The 27,787-nt window shown below is 44.4% G+C and overlaps 1 protein-coding gene across 4 annotated transcripts in view; it reads right to left on the bottom strand.

Moving 5' to 3' along the window:
• Positions 1 to 1,187: 1,187 nt before the first annotated feature.
• Positions 1,188 to 27,787, bottom strand: part of LOC146201855 (golgin subfamily A member 2-like) — an 87,564-nt gene continuing 60,964 nt past the window's right edge. For all 4 annotated transcript variants that reach the window (XM_084587812.1, XM_084587814.1, XM_084587813.1 and 1 more), the window contains exons 18-23: positions 27,102 to 27,231; positions 25,170 to 25,352; positions 22,359 to 22,465; positions 7,403 to 7,520; positions 3,759 to 3,968; positions 1,188 to 2,541 (exon numbers count right to left, since the gene is read on the bottom strand). In XM_084587812.1, the coding sequence (XP_084443938.1) occupies positions 3,766 to 3,968; positions 7,403 to 7,520; positions 22,359 to 22,465; positions 25,170 to 25,352; positions 27,102 to 27,231 (741 nt within the window). In that variant the 3' untranslated portion in view covers positions 1,188 to 2,541; positions 3,759 to 3,765. The remainder of the gene's footprint in view (positions 2,542 to 3,758; positions 3,969 to 7,402; positions 7,521 to 22,358; positions 22,466 to 25,169; positions 25,353 to 27,101; positions 27,232 to 27,787) is intronic.

The following is a 27,787-nucleotide window of genomic DNA, read 5'->3' as shown; positions in this document are numbered from 1 at the left end:
TAGGGTTTCTCCGCTAGATAGCGCCTCAGTTGTTTTTATGCGATTTTCAATGGCAAGTTAAAATTGTAAAGCCTCTTTTCTTTGATGTAGTGTTCGATCTGTACTATATGAGGAAAGATCTTTTCATCTCCACCATAATCTCATGACATATTTTGGCCAGTGTTCTGTCCTTTAATATAATAGCTGTGTTCAATGACTCCACCCTTGCGCCAAACCAGAAAAGCTACCCATGCAACATGACAAAAATTGTAAACATTTTGCCAAATTGCTCTGCTCCTTCGTCACCATTTCAAAATGTTAACAACTGTTAAAGCCCACTTATGACTGGCTGTCTCGCGGCAATGCGGATTTACTTGGTTCATTTTTTCTGCCAATATGCAAGTGACCATCAGTGCGATGATAGTCACTCCTGTTTAAAGTAATAGTGCATGCATCAAGATTCAGGCCAATCGAAAGTTACGTTTTATTATGACGCGACGGTAATTTGGAGGTGTAATTCACATGCAAGGATATCGTTTGCCGATTTAAGAGATTTGGAAACCAAAAGCCTCATGCCCTGGATTGTGTCTCGGTCAGTGCTTTAATGCTTCAAAGTGCTCCAGAGTCCAGACTGCTGCTTAATCAGCGTCCCTGTGCTCTTATTTGTTGATGGCATGGTGCTTATGCCTCTGTAACTTGTGTCTATTACGCTATGGCTGAGCGAAAGCGTTGTCCTGGCAACTTAAGCCACTTTTCTTTTGCTCACAGTGCACCATTTGAGCGTTATAGCTAAGCATGCTGATGGCTGTATATAGTTTGAATGGGGGCCACAGAAAAATGTGAAAAAAAAAAAAAAATTCCGGCTTGTGCATGTGCCTTCAGGTAACAGTCTTTGTCAAAGATTTAGAGCTCAGGGGGTTTGCTTCTAAATCGCATTGTACGTCTCATAATGCAATCCCAGTGTTCCAGACCTCCTGAAGGTAAGAAGGTTTTTGTTTTGCCCTCTCCAATGGGAGGAAGACTTTAACGGATGCTTAGAAAAAAGACCGAATCCCCCCCGCCCCCGTGGCTCAAAATTTTTGACAAAGACTACCATATGCAAGCAGCTTGTTGAAATGTGGCAGCAAAATGACAATAGTAAGAACTATACACCTAAATATTACCTCTTTAAGCATAAGCATTGCCTGCCCTTAAGTGAGAAGCAATAGTAACTTGTGAACTACAAATTTATTAAAGCTTCGCACATTTACAAAAAGCAACCAACCAAAATTCAAATACGCAATAAAGACACAACAAAACTCCATTTATGTAATCGCTCCACTATCTGCAAATAATGATTGCAAATATTGGACAGACAATATTGTACTAAAAATCAAGATTATTGGCATATTTAAAACAATCTAGAATATAGTTATCTGCAAACAGCAAGGCATCTTTACAACATCACAGCTCTACATCCTTCTTGATGCAACTGCTTCAAGGCCTACAATTAGTGTTTACAATATGGGAGACTCCTCCCTTGCACAAGTGTCCATTTACTGTAGCTTAGACAGCATCTGCATATACTATCTTGAAGGACCAGTCAGGCTTAGCAGAGGGACAAGCAGTAAAAAAATAGCATCAGTGATGACATGACATCACAAATTCTTTGTATGGTACAAGTTTTCTCCAAAGGAAAATTAAAAACAAAACATTCCTTGAGCTGCAATAACTACATGGCTGTAGGAAAAAGTGAAACAATAAAACAATTAAGGGACAAACATTTCTCTCCGTCTTCCCTGTACATGCACCAAAAATATTTTCAGAACTAAATGGGTAAAAATATTCACTGTTCCTTTCTTTATGAACAAAATTTGTCTTTTTAAACAGACTTTGAAGAGTTTTTTAAGGTATAACAGATTATCTAAACAGTAGCAATGGCAGCAGCAAAGAATATATAACTAAATGCGCTTATCTTTAAATACATCATGCTATGTGCCTGTACACTAATTCAAATTGGGCACGTTCTCCCCAACCTGAATCTGCACAAATTTTAAAAGTTGCCTTTCCTTTGGTATCCTGTTAAGCATCTACCATTGCAAATCATTTTCATAAAAAAAAGAAATACTCGATATCGCTTGCTGCGCAGTTTACATTTGTTTCCACAGGACTTGGCCATTTACAACTGTCCCGACACTTTGCACCACAATTACGAAATGACCAAAGCAGCACTAGACACTCAGTATACCTCAGGCAGGCCATTCAGTATTTGTATATACTGTACATCCTCAAACTGATGTTCCCCGCACATGCAGAAAGAAAATAGAGTAAGCCACTTGGCTAATGATCGGGATAAATGAGGCTCTCGAGGATCTGAAAGAAGCAAATACACACTTTGAACAACACACTAAAACATTCAAGGCACTGTGGATGTCCATTTCCCAATTCTTCAAACCTCTTCATTACACTTGAACAAATCACTGATGGAATGTTCCTTTGTGACTGGGATGGCTGCACCCAAACACTGCTGGACTTTCAATGCTTTGCATCAAGCTACACATTTTCCTGTGCCCCAGACAGACACTGAAAACAAAAAAAGAAAACTTAGAAAGCTGAATAAATCATACCCCCAATGTCAACAAGTACTGAACAGTTACAGTTTGCCCTTAGGTCATCAGTTTAGCTTAATTTTACAATAAATTTTATAGCCAAAGAAGTGCTATCAAGACGCAAGCGAAGCAGCTACAAAGGCTTTTGCACTGTTGAATTTTTGCCTGTCTGTCTTTGTATGGCAAAAACACACAAAAAAACTTCTTTACTTGCACATACCTGTACTGTGCTTTTCTGATCTTATTTGAACTATCAGAAGAGCCAAACATTTACCTTCACCATGTAGGAAACTAAGTTGAGAACTAAGTTAAGAAACTAAGCGATGTTCTTTGCCCATGTTATAAGACGGGCACCTTTCTTCAAGTTACCTAGGAAGCATTTTTAAAGCTGATCTATTACAGGTGGGCTGACTGACATTATGGTGGTGCCATGTCAAATGGTGCACAACCTTAGCAAAAGTCTGCTCACTTTTCTCATCTGCTCATCACCACCTGCTCTGATGTGCGCTATAAGAACAATGCATGAGGCACCATAATGGCACCAGTGACAACATGCACTAGCCCTCTGTATCGAGTTCGCAATTATTAGAACGATTTTCATTACTTATACATGAAATGTAATCAAATTTGGTACAGATATACAACTGTTTGTGTTGATTAAGCTAGATGTTACAGTTGATAACTAATGACAACACTCTCATTATGGCATTATTAAATGTTACAGTTGATAACTAATGACAATACTCATTATGGTATTGTAGAGTACAAAGGGTTTAATGCCCCAAAGCAACACAAGCTAAGTGGAGAGCTCTGGTAATTTCAACTACTCGAGGTTCTTTACCTTGCACTAACACTGCATGGTACTACATCGACACCTTGTCTTTCCGCCTCTATTAAAATGTGGCCATCATGGCTGGGATCGGACCCACGTCTCCAGGCTCAGCAGTCCCTAACCACTAGGTTACCGCAGCAGGGCCATAACCAGAGTCCTATAAAATGCTACTTTCATTTCAAAATTAGCTTGAAACAAGAACAAACATTGTATTTTCTCGGGAGCTTTTTACTACAACGAATACTGCTTTCAGCCTAGCACTTGCATCTAAGTCTGCACAGTGACCGTTTGTATTCTCTCCCTTAACATGAGTACGGCAAGATCATCGGCAGTAACCTTTGCAAACAAAACTGCTTTACCTTGCTCCTAGATGGTCAACAAACGTCCTGAGCAGACAGGGCATGGGTGGAAAGTGTCTGGGACAGGTGAACCATCCACAGCACTTGAGCTTTCAATCTCAGTTAAAAGGTGCATGATTTTCTGTGCAGTGGCATCCTGCACCTCATCTGCAGGATCAGTACAAGTTGTATTCCCAGCGTCTCCTGCACTTGGTCCATTTTGAAAAGCATCTGCAAGTATCACCAAGCGGGTGTGACTGCAAACACTGCAATAAACGTGGCCCAGGCTACTACACTGCTTTACGCAGTAGCATGGCTTAGGCTGGCCTTATGTTCAGAAATACCCGTCATGCGAGCACACACTCCATGACCAACCAGAGGCAATAACTTGGCAACATCATACACAAATGTTATATTGTATGCATTACCAATAATATGAATTTAACAAGCCCACAGGTTAACATTCATTACAAAACCTTTGAGGCTTTGGGTCTTTTTTAAACCAATAAAATTTGTGTCACCACACCTGTAATGAAACTATACTTCAAAAGCTCTGTACAGCTACAACAGCCGCCCTCCTCTCAGCCCCCCAGCTTGTTTTTTTTTTTTGTCAAACTAACAATATATAATCAATTCGCCTACTACATATAGTCAACAACTTGCCAAGACCTAGTGCAAGACTGCCTCAACAAGAAAAACATATTTGTAGCAAACTTCGACAATATGTGCTATTTCTCATCATGCTATTTTTGGATTGAACTAACTACCTAAAAATTTCGTTGTCGCAGAATTTTGTTGTCAAGAAATCCGAAAAAAAAAAAAAGGGACAAAAATGAATCTGGAAACCACACTATTTTATTTCCAGAAATCTGTTACCTTTTTCTGCTTTGGTTTCACCACCAGCAGCGGCGTCACACGAGTTTCGTACTTTGCTAACAGAGCCATGGCAACATCATCATCGTAAGTGCCAAGGAATTGCCGGATCACGTCGAAGGCATATATTACCTGGCACTTGGTCGCTGAGGCAGTTTTATCCTGGACGGAGTCGTCATCATCGAACGGTTCTTCTACTTCACGGACACTTTTTATAATGTCCTCGTCGTTTAGTTCCTGGTGAACAGCCACCTCCGCGTCAACGCCGAGGAAGTCTTCCAGCTGTATGTCAGCAGAGATGCTCCCGGTCTCTTGAAGCGAATTCCATGCTGCATCAATCTCTGGGTCGATGACGACGGTATGCCGTCTTCTGGGGCTGCGATGGTGCTGGTCGCCGCGCCAAGAAAAAAACCGGCGTGCTTGAAGCAGTTGCTGATAAGTGTGCTCAGTGTGACAATCCATGAAGCAGTCATCATTTGCAGAGCCATGAAGAGGTCCACTTTCTATTCTCTTCCCATCTGAGTGTTCAGGAGAAGCCGCTGGATAAGCCGCACACGGTAGGCACACTTTACACTCCGTATAATTCCCTGATCGAGCGGTTGAATTACAGAAGTGCAGGAAGTGCAGTTGGGCGGGAAGTAGCACAACTGCACACTTGTCAGCTTCACGTCGTCAATGCGATGGGCTAAACTATTGTCTACGAGCAAACAAACCTTTCGGTTTTGTCTGCTCATATCACTGTCTAGTGCACTTACCCAGTCTGCAAAGACGGCACGAGTCATCCATGCAAAGCGTTCGCAACATACTTTACAGGAAGGCTTCGATTTCCCTTAAAGCATTGCGGTTTTTCACTCTTCCCGATTGCTAATGGAGGGCGCTTATCCGACCTGTCCAAGTTAATGCATAGCAACACAGTAATTCTTTTTTTACTATGTTTTCCTCCGTGGCAACGTTGCCCTTTAAAGTTGAGAGTCTTCGCTGGGAGCATCTCGTAGAAGAGGGCAGTCTCGTCGTTATTGTATATATCGGATGGAGCGTACCGACTCATGATGTCAGGAAAGATATTTGCAGCCCATGCTGAGGCACCTTCTTTGTCCACTGAAGCAGATTCGCCGCACAAAACCTTTCCGGCGACATAACAATTTAGCCATCCTGTACTGGCCTTAAAATCGTCTAGGCCTAGTAAGCAGGCATAGTTAAGGGCCTTCTGCTGCACCATATGCCCACTGAGCGGGATATTTTTCGCTCGAGTGTCTACAAACCACGCGTAGACAGCCTTGTCCAGCTCGTCATACGTCAACTGCGTCACTTTTTTATGTTTGGCCGACGTTCCCGACACAAGTGCCTTGCTTACGCTGTCCTTGCTTTTCAAAATCGTCGACAGCTAACTCGGGGCGATGCCGAAGTCTGCTGCAATGAGTGCCTTCTTCCGTCCGCTGCCCGCTTGGGCGATGATGGCTGCCTTATCTTCAAGCGAAAGAAACTTTCATTTTTTAGTTGGTGGCGATTTCGACATTGTAGCGACTGGCAGAAACGGCGAGGTCGTGGTCGATAATCCTCATGAATGACACACAACGAGAAAATGGCGTTATGATGCCGGCGACACGATGTGAAAGCAGGGGAGGGAGAGCTGGCGACAGTGGATTTCGTTGAATTTGTCTTCAGCCGTCTTCAACCGACTGCCCCGAAGACGAGCCAAGCTGTACAGCCCCAAAATTTTTAAAATGGATGGCTCACTGAATGGCGAACGCTAATGAAAAATTTGTTGAAGTGAACGCGTACTCACAAATAATTCGCTTTGGAGAGAATTTTTACACATTACTTCCTATGGGGGCTTTGCCGGGAGTCAACTGTACTATACCGAGCAAGCGTCCCCCTAACTTCACTGCTCATTACAGATTTCCACTTCGCACCGAAAAAATACCCCCTACCTTGCCCCTCTACCGCGCCGCACTCCCTGCTTCCTACATTTAGCACACACCTCACTCAGGCAACATTGCCAGTCCCATACAGTCCAAAAATCCAATTCAATCTCAAACTGTCAAAAACATCACAAAAAAATAAATAAATAATAATAACAGCACTCGTATGGCTCTGGCTCGCCCGGATCTAAAGGCCGACAGCTGCCATCAGATCACCACCACAAGCGATATATATGATGCAAGCGACCAGAGAAGCAAATGGCAGCTGTCTAGGTGGGAGCTGGCGCCGATCAGTTTGCATTTAGGTAGTGGCGCAGTGAGAACACCCAGCTTGACAGCTCGCCGACATCTTGGCACACACTTCGAAGCCTGATCGGCAGGATCAGAGATAAAAAAAAAAAAAATTAAATTCACGAGCACTGTGCTCATTTTTATTTTTTTTTCTCACAGAAAAACTTTGTCGTTGCCACCTTGAATTTCAGTGCCGCAATGGGAAAACGCCCCCATCCATTTTTTCCGGTAATTTCGACACGCAAGAGGAGGGGGGTGCTTGCTTGGTATTTTACGTTAGCGCAGACTTCAGTCTACCAAGCTAGATCACCAATTCAGTGAACAATTTTAGCAAAATGATCTGCTTCTCCAATGGCAAAAGCTTCAGGAAGTTTCACAAGTTGTGCTTGCAGACAAATAGGTGGTTTCAAGTCAATGTCATTAATTCCTTGCTTACCTCAAAGCACTATCAAACAATACAAATGTGCAATGTCATGGACATAAATGCTGAAATGATGGCCGTTGTTTGGGGCAACATGCATTATTTTTTTCCCACCTGTGTGCTTGTATTTGCAACTAACCTAAGGAATGTGCACTCACCAGAAAATGAGGACAGTGTGAGGACTTTCCCAGGCAGTGGGAGTGCAGACTGGCCTGAGTGCTGTTGCCGCTCTTCCAGCAGGCGGACAATGAGGCACTGTAGCTCAGCCAACTTGGCCTGTGATTAACAGTAAAAATGGCTGTGTCAAATTGGTAGCTGACTGCATATCCTCTTTAAGTACATTTTAGTGTCTGATTCACCAAAACTCTTCTGCACACCATGAAAACCCTGGACCAACGCAAAAGAGCTAATGGAAAGGCATCATGTCTCAGTAGAGATGGAATCTACTGACTAAGCCACGGGCACTAGGAGAACAATTTGTGAACAAGTATAGACACATTGGTGCACTACTAAGAGCCTCCAGCATGCACAGGTTTCTTTCTCATTCATCACTTCACAAGCATTGCTTTCAAACTGCCAAGAAAATGAGCGCTTGTTTGAAATGGAGCTCTACCCTCAATGCAGGGGTGGAAGCAAGCTTGAACATTTTGGAGCAGCTTTGGAGCCACAAAACGAGAGTTTTGGAGCATTTGAATTGTGTTTTGAAGCACGTTTAAAGGCCAAACGCCTTTGATGATTACGGTTTTCTTGTTCTGAAATACAAAATCTGCAATCTGATTCTTTTTCATGCAAGTTCAATGCCCTTGCAATTTCGCACTCATCTCTCAAAAGACAAATGGCCAAAGAATGTAAAGATATATAACACAGGCTGACCTAAGCAACAACTTGGAACAGACTAGCAAAAAACGGAACGCTTGCTGGTGCACTTCATAATTGAATAGCTAGTCTGACCTAATGCGTTTACCTATTTTTACTTGATAGATTCAAATGTTGAGTCTCCCACTTCGATACGCACTAAAGCGATAATAATTTGGAGTTCAGATTAATGGCCACGACGTTTCCGCTCCCTATCTTGCACATATCTATTTCAATTTTTTTAATTATTTATTTTAATTATTTAGAATAACCTCAAGTACCCCAGATATGGATTATTATGACCCTTATTGATCCTATGCCTGGGTGATAAATTCCTCAGCACTGTTTATTTTGTCTGCCAAAAAAAAGGCATCTTCAGACCATGGTAACGCGCCATGACAAGCTTGGCACCAGTGCCGCTCCCATGCTTTTTGCCAACCGTGGGACCACAGACGATTGCAGCACAACCTCGATCGTCTTGTCTGCTTGAAAATATGGCGGAGGTCTAGAGGGGTGGAAGCAGGCTCGAGCATTTTAGAGCAGCTTTTGGGATATAGATAGATGGCATTGAATGGTAGCCTTTCCATCCTTCAGATTTTTCTTCACTGCCTCCTGCCAATAGTTCACCCTTCTTTGCTTGAGCAATGCTGGAGCACATTTTTAGCATATTGGCAACAGGCCCTGTATGCCTTTCCAACACTCTTGAGAAGCTTCCTAGTGATTGACGGCTTTGGCGTACCAACCCATAACACTTCAAGTATGATTTTGTCTGCCGCAGGCCTGGCAAACTTGTCATTGACAAAGAGACTCGACGGTGAAGTACCTGCTTGTTTCTACAGCAGAACTATTAGAATAACTCAAGCAGGTTTTGCAGTCGGACAAGTTTCCTTCGTAACGGCTCACAGTAATTTGTGCTACCTACTTCGCTTGCACATTTCGCTTCCCTTCACTGGCAATTCCAAAGGCTAGGAGGAGGTTCTGTATGTCACATGCACAGTGCATTTTTTTCGCAATTATCTCCAATTGCTGGTGGCTCATACTGAAATTACTTGCGAACAAATATTTATCATGCTCCCATGCTTCCTCCCCTTACAAAAATTTCATTTGTATTAAGCCCAGTGCAAGATGCGTTGTATCTTTGCTGTGACATTGTTCCTGTGTCCTGCTAAATTTGATGGCAGAACATCAAAGCAGCAAATTTGGAGCAGTTCTGGAGCAATCTTGCATTTTGGAGCAGGATGGAGCAGGGAAAGCAGTTCAGAACAGAATGGAGCAATTGGAGCAGCACTTCCACCCCTGTCAATGCTGTCTCACTATGGATGCTACACATTCCAATGGACTTTCTGGTTTGCACTAGGACTCCACCAACTTAACAGCTGCGCAGCATCAGAAGTGCCGATGTGAGAAGCTCAAGTAGCTTCTGGAAAGCAAGACTGCCAAATGGTCACACAAAGAAGCCGATTGCACAGAAAGGTTTTGAGCCAACAAGAGAGACAATGCTGTGCTTTGGAAGAATACCAAGCCAGCTCCATTTTTTTTTTTTTTTTTTGTACAACAAGTAACGAGTTTACTGACAGACTTGTGGACAATTGTTTTGGCCCCACATGATGTCTAGAAAGGCAACAGTGGTTCACCAAAGCCGTGTGGGAAGTGCCTGATCATGTGAATAGCCACTTCGTATCTTAACATATTTCGCTACCGCGCCATAGGCGATCGGGCGCATATGACCGATGTTTTGAAAATGCCGCCAAAAATTCATTCTGGACACACTGCGCCATCTAGGTTGGTTTTATGAAACCCAATGCACAGTTGCAGCTTTTGTTTTTAGTTTACAACGTGAGGGGGCGCCGTGAAAAATAAAACTTTGATCGGGCATAGCAGCGTCATTCGGCGAACATGGCGCCCACCTCAGCGCGCTCCGCTGAGGTGGATATTGCCTACGTGAACAGTTTTATTCTGTATCAAGCTCATCGAAAGGAGCATGCGGATATCCCAGAACTCGCCCAAAATGCCAAATTTGACCAGCTTCCTTTTAGAGAGCAGCTCATTCAGCAGATTTTTGAGTACGACGAGGTAGAAGAGAGCCACGCCCCCAATCCTCCCATAGAACGAATCCGCCACCAACCGAAAAAAATGGAAAAGAGAAGAAATTGTAAACTCTGTTACCGGAATACGAAAGCGGAAATCAGAACAATAGTTATGTGCAGCACATGTCAAGTGTACCTCTGCTTCACATCCTCACGTGACTGCTTTTCACTGTGGCACAACAGACATGACCACTGACTTGAGCAACCACGGAAAGCACAGTGATTTTTCTGCTGAGTTGAAACTTGCAAATGTGATGACTGAAGCTATGTGCAACAGTTTGTATATTTCAGTTTTTCAATAATCAAGTTCTGGCTTCATGCAGCCACTAATTTGTGTTTTGTTTGTGTTTACTTTTCACATTACTAGCTTGTTCATTGAATAAAATTTCTAGATTCCGGCCACGCACAACTTTCAAGTCCGTTTCATTCAAAAGTATCAACTCATAAGCTACAATTGCATATATTGCAATGTGCGATGCGTTGAGTACTTCTTCTAAAAAAAATTTTTCTTTATATACACCCAAAATCAGCCATTTTTCCGCGGTAGCGAAAGAGTTAAAAAAGAAGCACTATCTTGAAGAAAGACTTGAGAGAACCTTTCACTGTCACGAACGTACCGGTACGTATTCGCGTTTCCTCCCCGCAGTGTCAATAACGTACCCGTACGTATTCTATCTTGCGTTCAAATCTTCGCGCCTCACCATAAAGCTACCGCGACTTGCTCTGCCATCTGTTGAATCTTTCTACAAGCTGATATGCTCGCTCCGAGCCGATATGACACATATATGGAAGAGTATGGTGCGACCGCGCCCGCCCGTTCTTTGCTCGTGGGAGGGGGCGTGGTCGCTCCGTGACACTACTCTCTCGAGCGAGCGATCCTTCGACGCGCGCGTGCGGTTATGGGTTCGAAGTTTGTTCTGCCATCTGCGGCAGGTTTGGAGGTTTTTATTTTTATTCTTTGTCGCGCTTCCGCTACGGCGTGGCAAGTTCAGGGCCGCACACGGTTGCCTCTCTCCGACTGACATATGACTCGATTGCTGCATTCGCTCTCTCCACGCGCCCTCGCTTGAGGACAGCTTGCCGTTAGCAGCAGCAGCACACGAGTGTTTTAGCCTCTTTCCATCTTTTTCTCTTTTTGACTTCACAAATCTTTATGCTCGTTCCCTGATATGCTCGTTCTCTGAAACCAAGCCGACACTGGGGGTGCGTCCCGGTCAGAAACAGCCGACAGTGAAAGGGTTTTTTTACTCTATCCAGTCTGGCAAGTCACTGACAAAATGCAAATAACCTTCTATGCCTGCCTAGAACAGTTTGAAACAGTCCAAGTAACAGAAAGACTTGCACTGCTAGGCTGCATTACAGGATGTTCGACACTCCCCAGACTATACTTATACATGCAAGATGACTAACACTGTCGGCAATTTTGACATCATGGTAGATTCCCTCACTTGTGTCTGCATTCACATTCTGTGTTTCATTAATGCCTTGTAAAAAGAAATTGATTCTTATAGCGCTGACGAAACACCACAGGAAGAAAGACACAAAAGGACAGAAGCGCTTCTGTCCTTTTGTGTCTTTCTTCCTGTGGTGTTTCGTCAGCGCTATAAGAATCAAGATCATGTACCAACTAACCCGTCAAAAAGTCCTGCTGCAGTAAAAAGAAAGCGGCCAATGCAGTGAAAGCTCTTTGATTCGAACTTTCGAATATTCGAACTACACTACTTGGTCTGGCTAAGCTTTATAGAGGTTTTGATTACTGATCTCGAGCCGGACACCCCGAAGAGTGAAGTTGAATGGGCCTTAGCCAGCCTTGCTAAGAACAAAGCTAGCGGAATTGATAGCATTCCAGCTGAGCTGCTTCAAAACCTCAACCATGACGCTGTTAACATTCTGCATACATTATGTCAGAAGATTTGGACAACATTGCAGTGGCCACAGGATTGGAGAAGGTCAGTTTACATCCCCATTCCAAAGGAAGGCAGTGCCAAAGATTGTTCCAACTACCGCACGATCGCGCTTATTTCGCATGCTAGCAAGGTGATGTTGAAAATCCTCCAAGGTAGGCTGCAGCAGTATGTGGATCAGGAGCTTCCGGACGTGCAAGCTGGGTTTCACAAGGGCAGAGGAACAAGAGACCAAATTGCCAACCTTCGCTGGATCATGGAAAAAGCAAGAGAGTTCCAGAAACCCATCTACTTCTGCTTTATTGAATATGTGAAAGCGTTTGACTGCATAGATCACAGCAGATTGTGGCAAGCTCTCCAAGAGATGGAAGTTCCAATTCACCTCATCTGTCTCCTCAGGAACCTGTATGAAGGGCAAGAGGCCACAGTCAGAACTGGGCATGGTCTTACTGATTGGTTTCCGATCGAGAAAGGAGCGAGGCAAGGCTGCATACTGTCGCCCTGCCTATTTAACCTATATGCAGAGTGCATCATGAGGAAGGCCGGTCTGGACGAGTCTTCAGCTGGAGTGAAGATTGCTGGAAAACGTATCAATAACCTTAGATATGCGGATGATACCACTTTAATGGCAGAAAGTGAAGTGGAACTCAAGAGACTTCTGATGCGCGTACAAGAAGAGAGTGAGAAGTTTGGGCTTAAACTGAACATTAAAAAGACAAAGATCATGGCGTCTTGCCCTATCAAGTCCTGGAGCATCAATGGACAAGAAGTGGAAGCTGTGACAGATTTTCTCTTCTTGGGCTCCAAGATTACCTCGGAAGGAGACTGCAGCCATGAAATTAGGAGACGCCTGCTTCTGGGAAAGAGAGCAATGGTTAGCCTTGACCGCCTAGTAAAGAGCAGAGACATTAGTCTGCCAACCAAGATCCGTATAACTCGTGCTATGGTCTTTCCAGTTGTGATGTATGGATGTGAGAGTTGGACTGTGAAAAAGGCTGACCGCCGAAGAATTGTGGTGCTGGCGAAGACTCTTGAGAGTTCCTTGGACTGCCAGAAGATCAAATCAGTCGATATTGTCGACCATAAACCCTGACTGCTCATTGGAGGGTCAAATTCTAAAGTTAAAGCTCAGCTACTTTGGTCATCTGATGAGAAGAAAGGAGTCGCTGAAGAAAGATTTGATGTTGGGAAAAGTTGAGGGTCGCCGGAGAAGGGGTAGGCAGCGAACGCGATGGTTAGATGGCATCCTCGAGGCACTGCAGATGAAGTTATGTGATGTTAGGAAGATAGTGAGAGACCGGAAAGCGTGGCGTGACATGGTCCATAGGGTCACGAAGAGTCGGACACGACTGAACGACTGAACTGAACTGTGTACAAAAAAGCACATTAATTCGAATGCGAATCGGTTCCACTATGGATAATCGGAACAACGCGGAGCTGCGTCCAGTTGCGCCCTGGCACCCAGCACACGGACAAAGAAATGCCTCCGCGATAGGGCAGTACAGTTATGAAGCTGTGCGCTTCCAAATTGTGGAGAGAAATTAAAACCAGGCCAAAACATGGAAGAATGGGTAAGGCCAAACCACCGCCATGATCAGCGCGTGATCTCCGAGACAACTGGCCATTAATTCCACCCCTATTAACTAGGAAATACAGATAAGTATTTCTGTCAGCGCGACAGTGAGCGGCGCACGCCCCAATCGCGGCATCATATAGCGAACCTACTGAAAGCCAGCCTTGCCGAAGCGGACGAACTCATCAAGCCAACACTCTTGTTAAGGCCGCTGGCCTGGCACTCTGCCAGCCCTCCCAATCTCCCCGCTAGAGCTAATGTCAAAAGAAGAACACCGTGATGTTATCAGTGCGAAGCCATCTTGGCACACTGCCAAGAAATGCTCTGGACTGTGACAGATGGAGCGCAATGGAGGGACATGCTAACCACTAACACTTTTTCTTTTTTCAAATTCTCAGCAGCAAAAGTGCAAGGTGGGATGGAGTGGGTTCAGTACCCCAGTAAACATGATCAATTTACCGTAATGCAAATGGTTCTTGTCAGTTTTTTCGAGGCCATTTAATAATTTGAACTTCGGACTATACTAACTTTTTTCGTGGTCCCATGAAGTATACATTAACTAGCTTTTACGGTATTGCTTTACTAACAGCAGGTGTGGAACTGACAAAAGGTCTCTTGTAGAAGTTCACACTTTTTTCAGCAGAAAGAATTGTTTCAAAGAAAAATGTTGCCTTTGGGGCACATAAAAAAAGGAGTTGTATCTATAGCAAGTTGAAATTTTTACAGTGATTGCAGTGAAACAAAATCATCAACCCTTACAATCAAGTTTCATCTTTACAGCACTCTTAAAACCTTCATGGTGAAAAATAAATGTGAGCAGTGTCATTCCGTACACATATGGTAGCAGCAGCGCTGGCATTGACAGTGACTTGGAGAGTTTAGTGCTCACATATCAGCTTTGCTGTACTCAGCCCTGCAATAAATTCATAAATGTTGCATTTGAATGATAAATAGTGGAGTGATTTTGGCAGCAGTACTGCATCATGGTACGGCACAATGAAGCACTGCTGGGCACTGCACTTGTTTTCCGATCCACCAGAAAGAAACCACAGTGGCTCTCACAATTGCCATCATCCAATTTCTTTTATGCAGGGCTTATTATTAGCACTTTTGCTGTGAGCTGGTGGTCATGCACGTCAAGCTAGAGTGTAGAATGCGCTATTTAGAAACACCACAGTTTTGACAGCGAGTCCTGGTGAGCAGGAATGCCCGCGATTGTACCATATTTGTTCAGGACTTGGAGCACAGACGTATGATAACACTCTAATCGAACAGCAGATTCTGTTCCCAAACTATTCGAAATTTTAAGTATTTCTATACCCCTGTTTTTTGTGTCACAGTCCTGAAAGCAGCACACAGCCAATGATAAAAAGTGCCGGCCTCAGTTTCGCTCTGGCCACAATGATCTTTTGGCACAGATATGGTGCAAAAATGAACAAAAATGCAATCTTGTAGTAGCTTGTAGCAGGAATTTCTATTTGGCTCAGTTTGATGCAAATGGCACAGATGTTTCATCATTGTAACACCCATTTCTCATTTAGCTTTCTCACTATGAGTAAATTGAAAAAAAAACGATGGTTACTACAAATTTCTCAGTAGCCACAGGGCAGCCAGGAGAGGGCCAACAGCAGCCTGTGCCACCTGTGTTCATGACCCATATCAGGTCTCATCCTTCTTTCTCACGTAGCAGTTTCATCGTTTCCAGCATAGGGCTCCCTTGCCCAACACTACTGTCCTGTAAAAGCAATCCAACACAACTGCACTTCCCGCAAACTTGTGCTGATCACTTTTATTTAACTGCATTCATAGATGGGATTCCTTCGGTACAGCTTACCTGCACTTGGAAATGTCAGGAAAACCAACTTAAGAATTCTAAAGAGTGTTCAAGCTCAAGCTCTGCGAACCTGCCTGGAATTGTCAAAATGTGCCTCTACGGCTGCTACCATTTTGATTGCTCAGGAGCATCCCATATCTACCTACATAGCAGTTGACGCCCTGAGGGCACATTTCCGACACATCACCCGGCTTCCCTGTCATCATTTGGCCAGTGTTCCTATTACCAGGCCGCATACATCGTTTACAGAGACTGTTGATGCGCATCGCGCTATTCTGCCATCCCAGTTTACACCCGCATCTAGACCGTCCTCTCCACTATGGAGCCTGCATCAACCACACGTGCTTCTTTCAATACCCGGCATCAGGAAGAAGGTCGAGCTATCGCCGACAGAACTAAAAGAAATCACTCTTGAATACTTCCATGAGTACCATGCAAATCGTATGCACACCTACACCGACGGTTCAGTGAATGCCGTGAGTTCTTCAGGCTCCATGGTCATACCCACAATTACTACAGAAATAAAAGTTAGGACAATTCACCGTACTTTCTCAACAGCCGCAGAACTAACCGCTCTACGTGTCGCTATTAGGCATATCAGTCAGCAAAGCCCTCAACGATGGTCTATTTTCACAGAATCAAAAGCAGCTCTGCAAGCCTTAAAAGTGGCTTTTCGCCGTGGAGCCCATGAGCAACTCGCCACGGAAATACGACAAATTCATCACTATGCCATAAATGGAGGACATGACATCATCTACCAATGGCTTCCAGGACACAGCGGCATAGCGGACAATCTCCGGGCCGACGAGGTTGCACGAACAGCCCACCAAGACGACGACTGTGTGTTGATTCCATTTTCCAGGGCAGACGCAGCGGGCAGGCTTCGCGCACTTGCGCGGGAACACACGCTCTCCTTGTGGAATTCTGACCAGTTTGCGAACTGCCGCTTCAAATTCCTAGACCCTGACCTGAAGCTCCGGCTTCCACCTGGCCTACCCCGATGTGAAAAAACTTTGCTGTGCCGCCTATGGGTTGGTGTAGCATTTACAAACGCTTATTCTTTTGTGATAGGTATGGAAAATAGCCATACATGCACAAGCTGCGGGTGCGACGAGACTATAGGCCACATTCTTTGTGAGTGCCCCATATACAGCGAGGAGAGACAGTACCTATGCCGTGCGCTGGAGCGTCTAGATGGACACCCACTAACTGAAATTAAGATCCTAGGTCCCTGGCCCGGTGATCGTCTGCGGTGAAGGCCTCCCAGGCACTGCTCCGCTTTATGAAAAGCACAGGACTGATCGAAAGGCTATGATTTTTTTATGTTACGTGATATGACTGTGACGTTATGTGATGTGACTCGTCTGTGATGCGACTGTACTGTCATCACCCATCCCTCTCTCACCCACAATTTTTATACCCACCTACCCCTCTCCCCCAGCGCAGGGTAGCAAACCAGTTTCTTTACCGGTTAACCTCCCTGCCTTTCCTCCTCATCTTCCTCCTCCTCCATTCATAGATGTCGATCACAAAGCCATTGACACTGAAGCAGAACTGGATTTGAGTTTAAACCATGCGCTTCATACATTCACATACATAGCAGTTTATAGTTACTACTGGGTTTGAGTTTGTTGGATTTCATGGCACATAAGCAACTAAGGCTATCATATGGCAAACATAGCCTGTTCTTGTAAACATCAAAAGAATATTTTAAAAAAAGCCAGAGTTTGTTTAGTGAGTTTGCATCATACAAAAATGCACAAGCACATGAAAATTCAATGAAGACATTTTCACGAGGCAGCAAGCTAGAGTAGAATGGAACAGGGTGCCTAGCAAACTACTATTTTCAAAATCCCTGATTTTTCCACGTTTTCCCTGATTATTTCAAGTCAAATTTCCGGACGAGTGAAGAGGCTAAAAAATGTAGCTGCTGAAGCTATTATTAATCATATTCTGCAATTTACAATACTGAAAAGGCTGTCATTAGTGCTAATTGCCATTAAGAACGCCAAAAGTTTACTGAAAATTAAAAGACACTGATGCCAGCCTCAGAGCAGGCAAGCCCTCCACCCCGCAAATAGTTGAGCCAATCCAATCCAATATGGCTAGGCGTGCGTGCTTGGCAGCACAGCTCGCCAATCGTTTTCTCGCTGGCCGCTGCCGGTGCGGTTTATTACGGCTTTTTGTCATGTACTACTCTCATGCAGGGCTTCCGCATATTTTACTGAGTGCCCACCCCAGGTGAGTATTGGTTCTTCTTCTACTGTGGCAGCTCGGCCATGCGCTGGCGTCAAAGTAATATATTGCACCTTTCCTTGCGGCGCGGTCGCTATGGTGGCCCCGTGTTGGTGAACCCCCCCCCCCCAGCACAAAACAAACAAAAAAAAAAAAAAAAATCTGCATGAATAACATACTTGCTGTGCGCCAGCGTAAAATGAAAATACACTGCAGAATATATCGTGCCATTTTCCCTGACTCGGGGAAATTTTTGATGGTTGTCCTGACATTTCACTGATTTTCCTGGTGCATAAAATTTCCCCGACAATTCCCGGCTTTCCTAGTGACTAGACACCCTGTGGAATCTGTTTGCTTTAAGAGCTCCTCAACTTTTCTTGATGTTTCTAGTTTTGTGTAAGGCAGTAGGATGTACCTGATTGTCAGCTCATCGCCATATGCCAAATATACAGGTTTGTCTTATTTCATAAGTAGGAAGTTGGGCATGAGACATGCCTGTCCAATACAAAGCTGACACAAAATTACTTCAATAAAGTGTTCTGGACGGTTAGTACATGGCTTCCAATCCTCAATCATCAGTTTAATTAGGTACAGTTTGATGCTTAGTAAGCTGCTCCTCAAAGCTTGCCATTCAGCACTTTGTTTACCTCAAATAAACTGCATGCAAGCTTTATGTGGTACATTCACTTTTTATGCTTTTGACATTATGGGCGCCTTCAGCACACGCACTAACCATTTCCACACAGCTTGGGAACCAGCAGAGCTTTGCCATAATATCCCTAAATTTCAGCTACTTACTAATTGCAAGGCAACATGCAGGTGCCTGGCGGGTGCAGGATGCCTAAGGCAAAACAATTAATGCTTGGTTTGGTTTGTGGAGCTTAATGTCCCAAAGCGACTGAGGCTACGAGCGACACCATAGTGGAGGGCTCCGCAAATTTCGACCACCCAGGGTTCTTTAACGTGCACTGACATCGCACAGCACACGGGCGTCTAGCTTTTCGCCTGCATCGAAAAGCGGTCGCCGCAGCCGGTATTCAATCCCGAGTCCTTGTCCACAGCTGTCGAGCAACCTAACCATTGCACTACTGCTGCAGGTCAGAACATGTAATGTGAATGGAAGATATCTGATGGTCCCTTCAGGTAACAGAGTGGCATCCAAGGAAAGCAAAAAAAGGTTGCACTGGTAAGGTTGCCACAGCGGGTGTAGAACAAGGCCAACCAAAAGCAAGTGGGATAGGTGTTTGTCCTGCAGTGGACATATCTCTTTCAGGCACTGCGTCCACATATGTGGACGGGACCCAAATTTCATTATATCTTTGCACGGAGTGCGAATTTCCACCTTTGAATTTGACACCCGTAACATTTGGACCCGCCCTGTCGAGTATGTGGCGCGATCTCGTGTTGCTACTGCGAAACGTGTTTGTAAACAGCAAGTAAAGATAGATGTTGCAAATTTTTACGGTGGGACGAATCAGTAGCTCTTATTTTTGCATGCATCTTTCTAAATCGATGCCTAATAATACTATTTATTGTAATGAATGTGTCAATAAGACTGTAGATGTTGCACGCCAGATTTCATTATCTTAGACATAGAAAAAGTGCTTCAGCGGACTTTCAGAGTTTTGCGTCCACAAATGTGGACACGGCATCTTACTGCCGAAATTGTTAAAGTGGCACATTCTGTCCGCAGCACTTACTTATTTTGTGCAAGAGCAGTACGTAATAAGTTGATTGCGTGCAGCTGTCCCAATCTTGAAGGCATCAAGGTATTCTCAGAGGAAAACATTTATTCACGCTTAATGATTACAGTAGAATCTCGATGATACGAATTCCAAGGGAGCACGCAAAATATTCGTATCATCCCGAATTCGTATGATCCAAAACAAGTCAACTTCCACATGGGAATGAAATGAAAATGAACCAAACTTTATTATGGCGAACTAATTGCGGCCGAAAATGTCCGTAATGCTTGTCTGCACTTTTTTGCTGTTGATGTCGCGGACAAGCTCCGCCTGAAAGGGATAAAACCATGCCGCCGTTTCGTCACTCACACTGCCGGCACTTACGGTGCGGCGCAGAACGTCCAAAGCGTGAAGAGTATCTGCCGTTGATGGTGGCTGATCAGACTCGTCGTCAGCGTCACCATCACTGTCAGGCTCATTTTCGCAATCATTTGCTTCGTAGACCAAGTCTTCAATAGACCTCAGCCCACAGGTCGCGACGTTGTCGTCCGCGGTAACGAAGTCGCGAGCCGAAGCTTCAGTTTCCAGATTGTCCCAGCCACCAATCGTGAGGTCTTCATCTGGCTCTTGACAATCTCCTGCCGAAGCCGCAGCAAGTCCGATGGCAAATCCGCACTTTCTAAAACAGTTCAAGATTGTGTCTGAAGTTACACTATCCCACGACATGGCTAGAAAGTGCAAAGCATCTAAGAGACCGATCCGCAAGTTTGCTTCTTTACGGTCAATTTTTGCCAGCAGACGCCTCACTAGAAGTCCTTTGAAATGATGTTTCACATTTCTAATTATCCCAGCGTCCAGTGGCTGAAGATGGCTGGTAGTGTTCGCCGGCAGGAACCTGACTTTCACGTTATTGAATGTCATTTCCTTTGGGTGGGCAGAGCACTGGTCCACAAAAAGCAAAATTTTCCGGTTTCTTGACGCCATTTTCCGATCAAGGCTTGTCAAGAACTCGCGGAAAAAACCTCCAGTCATCCACGCCTTTTGGTTACTTTTCTAAAAGACAGGCAAACGCTCCGCCGATCGGAAACACCTCAGTTTCTTTGACTTACCGATGACGGTAAGCTGGAGTTTCTCGGATCCATCAGAGTTGCAGCAAAAGAGTACTGTTACTCTCTCCTTGCTTTTCTGGCCGCCCTGGCATGCCTGGCCTTTTACGCACAAACTTCTTTCCGGTTGAAGGTTGAAAAAGAGGCCCGCCTCGTCGGCATTAAATATTTCGCGTGGTGCATACTTCGAAATCAGCGCCGGCGGCGTGTTCAGCCACTCATCTACAGCTGACTGGTCCACTTTCTTGCCTTCACCTGAGACGACCCGGTAGACAAGTCCGTGCTGCTCCTTAAACCGGTGCAGCCATCCTCCAGATGCTTGGAAATTTTCAATTCCAAGCGAAAGCGCGACGGTGTCGGCTTTTTCACATAGCACCTTGCTGTCTACGTTGACGTCGGCCGCTGTCACTTCGCGGAACCAAGTCAGCAGAACCTCTTCCAGCTTGACATGGGTCGCTGTTTTAGCCTGCTTCACGTTCGCACCGAAGTGCTGCACATTCTTCAAGATGACATCTCGCTGCTCAACAATGATGCAGAGCGTCGACGGTGCCAACCCTAGTTCTTTTGCTAAGTCGACACGCTTCTTCTTAGTGTTTTCGTCGATCCTCTTTAGCACTTCAAGCTTTTCCTTAAAAGAAAGGGCTGTACGCTTCCGTGACATTTCGGCAGCAGCGAACGCTTGCGTCTTTCTAACGTTTGGACAGTTCACGTCACAGCGAATGACAGAAAGAAACGGCGAACGGAGAACCGGAGAACTACTACAGCGGCAGCCAGCGTCACAGGCCTCCTGGGAACAGCCGGCGAGACAACTTTTCGATAGACCAATGAGCTGCCAGCGAATGAGTGATGTACACGACTGGGCACGTGCCTCGCCTTGGCCATCCTTGTCTAGTGCTCGTCGGTTTGCTACGAAAGGGAGGTGGGGGTAGGGTGGCTAGTGGGGTGAGGGGCGTTGGAGAGGAGAGGCAGCAGCCGCGGTGGGTACCCTCTCCCCCTGTGAGCTCTTGCGCTGAGCTGCTCGGTGGCTTTGTGCGTTTGTACAACGTTCGTTCGTATCATTCGCGGCGGGCGGGGGGGGGGGGGGGGGGGAGTTAGCCCCTCGAGGCCAGCCGCGCCGGCCCGCTTGCATGCGCGACTGGTTTGCCCGTTCGTATCAACCGCGGCGGGTTCCGAAACTCTTCGTATCACCCCGAATCTTAACGTATTCTATACAATGTAGTCCGTTCAAAGCATTCTTAAAATTCGTATCATCCCAAAATTCGTACCAGCCGTAATCGTATCATCGAGATTCTACTGTAGTTAGAAAATGCAGAAAATGTTGCAATGTTTTCATTCATGTAGCAGCTTTGAGGTGCCATGCCCACATATGTGAATATGAATAAAATATAAACATTTCTGCATAATCTTTTATAGTATTTGAATTCTGCCTGGCCTACTGATCATGCATGGTGCAGAAAAAAATTTTTCCTTTCAGAAAATTTAATTGCCGCCTGAAGGGGATATACTTAAGACTGGTGACTTCACCTAGCTCCAATACTTGACCCTTGGCCCTTGCTAGTTGGCTAATCAAGTATGTGGTTCAGCCTTCTCAACTACGATGAACAGCTGACCAAATCCAACTGATATTCTATGCTTGCTTCTATGACACAAAAAAATTAAGACAGCGTGAAAATAGCTGCATGCAAAAGCCATAGTGCCAAACAGAACGTTCTCAGGTGAACTACAACTCTATAATGACAACTGCTGAAGGAATTAGAGGTGCTTGTAAAACAAAATGCATGGCATGAGGTATATGAGACATCATTGGTGACTGATATAAAACAATGCATAAGAACCTTGAGATCTTCTCGGTCCTTAGCCAGCTGTGAAATGTAGTCATCCTTCTCAGCAGCCCTTTTTCTCATGATACCTCGCTGTACCTGGTATAAAGCAATGTAGTCCGCTACAATAGAACCAGGAAGAAGAAAAAGCACAAAACAACTGTGAGCACAATGAAACAATGTTGGCTTACCAACAGCACAGTCACTGAATGTTTAGTTTTCTTTTTCTGATCAATAGAGATAATACTATTTGCCTATTTTCAGCCCACATGCACCAATAATAAAAGGGATGTTAAATATCTATGCCTTGAGTCAAACACCTAATGTCAACATTAGAAAATGCACTACAGACAGGCAAATTTTCATACTGGGGGGCCCTGACTGCTTTTCCGCTTAGTTTTGCTGTAGTGCCAACTTTAACTCGATTTCAGCATAGCGAAATACTTTGCACTGGCAAATAAATCAGTACATGCCTAACAACAACAGTAATACGTAGCAGACCGATTTTTTGGATTCCAATAATTCGGACTTACGCGATATTTCGGATTTCATTCAGGAACCATCATGCACCTCATAGGAATGCGTACATTTTCATGGCCGATATTTAGAACCCTTGGTCTCAAAAAGTGATTTTTCGGACCAAATTTGGAGCCAGCAATACTGTGGAGGTCGTTTTTTTGGCCGAAGGCTCGTTTTTTTTGGCATGGCATAGAAGCGAGCAGGCGTCATTGTCGCAAACAGCCAGTTTTGCACTGCTGTGAAAGCTAGGCAAAGCAGAGTCATTCAGAAGCACTAGCTTGGCTCTCTGTTCACTGTTGCTATTTGAGACACTGGAATAAAAGACTCTCGATCTTGCAATTGCAGTAGCCTACAGAGAGCGCGCAATCGGACTCGAAATGGAACGTGAGCAACGGACATCCACCGCAGCTCACTCCAACGCTGCCACAGCCACCACCCGTGGAGAAAAACGGGGGGGGGGGCTTTGTTCTGCTTGCTTTCTTCCCGTGCATTCCATCTCGCGGTCTTCCCTACCATTGTTATTGCTTCGCGTGGCATGTGCATTCATTCATAGCATGCCCTGCAGCAGCTTCACAGTATGTCGTGAAATGGCATGGACATGATGAAAGCGTGACTGGCCGAGATATTCTAATTGGAGGGTTATAGTGGTTAAAGGTTACTTAGCACGAGCGCTTCTGTGTGGCACCACTATGCAATCACCACCTTGAGCAAGTTGCATGCTTCCCGGCGGCATGCACACATGCTGTGCTGGCGGCTGCACCTGCTGCATCGGATTATGGTAGTGCGTGCACATGGGTGGCGTGCGGAAGCTGATCACAATAGCAGATTGCGCTAAGCTAGAACTCTCTATTATCGACATATAAACGAAACATGGGGAGCAGCAAATTTTGTGACTTGTAAAGGTCACTTTTCGCAGAAAACTGGTTTTTCTTTTTTGTTTTCAAGTTTATGAATTTTTCGGACTATTCGATTATTCAGACCATTTCCCGGGTCCCACAGAGTCTGACAAAATTGTCGGCGACTGTAATAAACAAGAACCATGAATAAACACATATGTTTGCCATGGTAACAGTACTCAACCTGAATTTCCTTGAGACTGATGAGCTCCTATGGTAAAAGAATTACTGCTGTAGGTTCTGACAGCCCAAAATGCACCCTGCCATAACAGAGGCGAGGAGGTTCTACTGTTATTTCTTTACAGTCACTTCTTCGTAATAGGTACCGGTGACCTTGCTCGCAACTACAGTAGAAGTTCATTGATATGTTCCCAGTCCATATGCTGAAAATCGTGAGCAATAAAAATGTCCTACATAGCTGCACTATTTTTCTCCTGGTTGATAAATTCCCGGATAACACAATTTCCCGGCTATCACATTAATATTGATTCACAATTTCGACAAATTGCAGTCATATAATACGTTCAGCGATCGAGTGCATATGTGGTAACAGAATTTACCGAATGCGGGGACACACGATTTGAACGGTTGAAAAGCAGTGGCACTCACCCACTGTGAATGTTTCTCTGCATTGCCTAGGTGCACAGAGGCAAAGCATCGAAGAAAGACAATGTGCTGTTGTCGGCGACAATTCAAGTCTGCAGTACCCGCCACAAACAATTCCACTGTGGCAGAAAGTAGTCCACTGTATTAAAGCTTTTCTGGTTACCTAAATAAAAGCTAAGCATCAGGCCAGATTATAAGCTTAACCCTTTAACCACCAACCCCGAGCTGTACCCATCATGGAAGTTTGTACTAATATCGTTAACGACGAGTCACACTCGTACAGCCTGATGTTGCACTGCTTCCATCGCCAAAGGCAAGTTACAGTCTTCAATTGCGCTGCTTACAATTTTCACCCCTAGAGGGCAGTAGTTATTACAAATAACCACATTTTGTTCCTACTGCGAGTGTTTTAAGCCTGACAACAGCCATTACTACACATGAAGAATGCCAGTAGCTGCGATGTTCCGAGAAAAAGAGGTGCTTCTTGGAGCAGTTCCGACAGCAGAAAAATTCCACCAACGCCAAAAAGGCACGAAGAGGTGTGTTGTGTGTACACGTGCCCATTTGAAGGACACAGCAAAGAAACCACACAAAGAAACATGAGCATGGTGCGAGGACTGCCAAGGTGGACTTTGCGTAAGAGCCTGATTTAAGATCGACCCCATAAAGTTTGACTGCTAAACGTTGAAGTGAAATAGACTTTGTTACTGCTTCCAGTAACTAAGTAAACATTTTCACTGACAATATTACAAAGCAGTATCACTGCAGTAACTCATGGAACAAAAAGAAAAGCACTTTTGCTCACCAATGGTGTCTGTTTCTCCTTGCAGCTGGGTGACCAAGTGCTCCAGTTGCTGCTTTTGATCCGAGAGGTTAGCTATTTGCTCCATGGTGGCCTTGAAGCGCTCTTCCAGCTGCTGCATGGCTCGCTTCAATTTGGCATAGCCCTCGCGTGTCACCTCTTCTTGCTCATGTGACAACAAGTCCTCTGTAATATATGCCAATAGGTCACATAAGGCGGTGTCCACCCTTAATCCATCTCGAGAGCCGAAAACAACTCTAGCAATGCCTGGACTGCACCTTGATCTGCTTGCTGCCAAAAGACCACACAGAAAGCTCAACTCAATTTTTAGCCACTCTCTTCTTTCTTTGCTTCAATAACTTATGAATGCAATAAAAAAGAATGACACATGCACAAGTCTCTGCTAAAAACAGTAACTGCCTGCAGTTTTTTTTTTTTTTCTGTTACAGACAATATGCAGCATATAAACTGCCACACGGATTTAACACGTCTTATTCTTGAGACACCTGACTGCTTTATATTGTTTTCATTATCAGACAGGCTGTCTACAAAAAACCCTCAGCATTCTCATGGGCAAAATGAATGGGCGAAATGAATTAATAGAGAGATTAGCAATGGGCACGAGATAATCCTCTGGCCTCCCAGTGTCCCAGCACACTTGCTTCTCGAGACACCAGTTCATATGCGCGCATGTGTCTGTTTTGCCCTCTCTTGCCAGCTCAGAGTGGCAATGGTATAAATGAGACACCAACCAACACCAGGCAAACGCTGCTTCATTGTTCTGGCTTTAGCACGCACCTACTCAAGGACCAGCCGTGCTACTCCATGTGATCTCAGGAGGTAGGAAGGAAGCAAAGCATAAAGAAAGAAAGACAATCATGCGTTTTCTGCACAGGCCTCCACTGCGCACAGCCAGCCAGAAAACTGAAACCAGATGGCAAAAAAAAAAAAGTCAGCTCAGCGCAGTTGATACTACCATTGGGAGCTGTGAACGAAATGCATGCCGAAAAAAAAAAAAAAAAAAAAGCCAGGTCACATGCTAGTCACCCCTAAATTTACATTACTCAGTCAAGATGCAGTTGATGTTTGCCTGGATACTTTAGTGCATCTTTTTATTAACATTATGAGGACACCGAAGGATTTCTCAGAAAGTTGAGCAAACTGTCTGCTTTTGCGGCACCCACCCGCTTTTTACTGCAAACACAAAAGGAAACAGTCGAGAGTGTATGAGGCCTTGCTGGTGCAAAGAGTAGAGTACCATCAATAATGCGACAAATGCGCAAATTGCAGTTATATATTTTTTTTCCTGCAAGGCCATTTCATTAATTTATTCTCATTTAAGAGGTAGTATTTTCCAAACTCAGCATGCTCACACACCACCCTTAGAAGCACCTCTGGGACGAACAATTTTCATGGTCCTTTGGAATTCATCTTAGAGGGAGTCTATATGACATGTCATGCTGGTGGAACATTTTTCCTTCCCCCCAAATACCTGAAGTATATCAAAAAAACCTGGTGACTTCAGGCAGGAGCTGAGAAGGTTCTGAGATAGTCAGCCCCAAAATTTCACTAGCACAAGTTCAAGACTACAGTTATTCCAAGCAATACATCGAAGTGGGAATAAATGCTTAAATTCACATTATTATAGTCATTAATAGGAAAATGAACATGTTTTAGGAGTGAATGAGCTTGAAGGTGGTATGTGTCTTTGTTCGCCATTGTTTGTGGTTTTTTTTGCACTGAACTTTTATGTCACGCTCAAGTATCTACTCGTATCAAATCGTGCTCATTCACAACTTTTGTCCTCTCTGACCTGTTTGCAATAATAAAACCAACCACATGGTGTTTCTTTGTTGTAGAAACACCAACTCTTTGGTGTTTCTACAACAAATGCAGCCTGTCATAAAAAAAAAAAAGTACAAACGACCTCCTGACCTTCAGTCTTTTTAAACTCCAGTAACTGATCCTGAAGAGACTCCCTTTGCGTCCGTTGCTCATCCAGCTGATGAACTAACTGGTCTCGTTCCAGTTCCAGCTGCTGTACAGAAGCTGACAATGATGCTACCTGAAAAACAAAGGAAAGATTTTACTGTGGTCAAACAACACCCTTGAGCCAAACATCTTTCAGGTATATTCATCTAATTTCAAGCAATTAAAATCAGCACTGTTCGAAAGCTTTTCATTTTTAGAGGCTCTTACATCAGTACTTAGTAATAACATTGCACTCAAACATGACTCTGCACAGGCAATACTTTTTTTTTACATATTTTTTTACTTATAATTGCATCTAGTGCAATTATTTCAATATGTAGAGCACAACAAGACAGTGAAGTTCTCAAACTCTGGCGAATTAAACCAAACACCTCTAGAAGTTGGCAATTTCAAGTTTAATGCAGTGAAAACAGGCTGCAATGAAAGCTTGTTAGTTAAACTTCATTAAAGTGAATTTTCGGATAATTCAAACGCACTACTTGGTCCATGGAAGCCTATGTATAAAAAAGCCCGTTCTTGCAAACACAAGCCAGCTACACCATGGGTAATTCAAACTATGTGTCGCCTTGTCTGGGTGACCTGCTGCCCGGCACGTAGCCAAAGAAATGCCCCTGCAATAGGGTGGCATA

The sequence above is a fragment of the Amblyomma maculatum genome, chromosome 1, assembly GCF_055883805.1.
Source record: "Amblyomma maculatum isolate TAMU_Amacu chromosome 1, ASM5588380v1, whole genome shotgun sequence".
Classification (NCBI taxonomy): domain Eukaryota; kingdom Metazoa; phylum Arthropoda; class Arachnida; order Ixodida; family Ixodidae; genus Amblyomma; species Amblyomma maculatum.
Note: the sequence above shows the minus strand (reverse complement) of the source record. Positions and strands in the feature narration are given on the sequence as shown.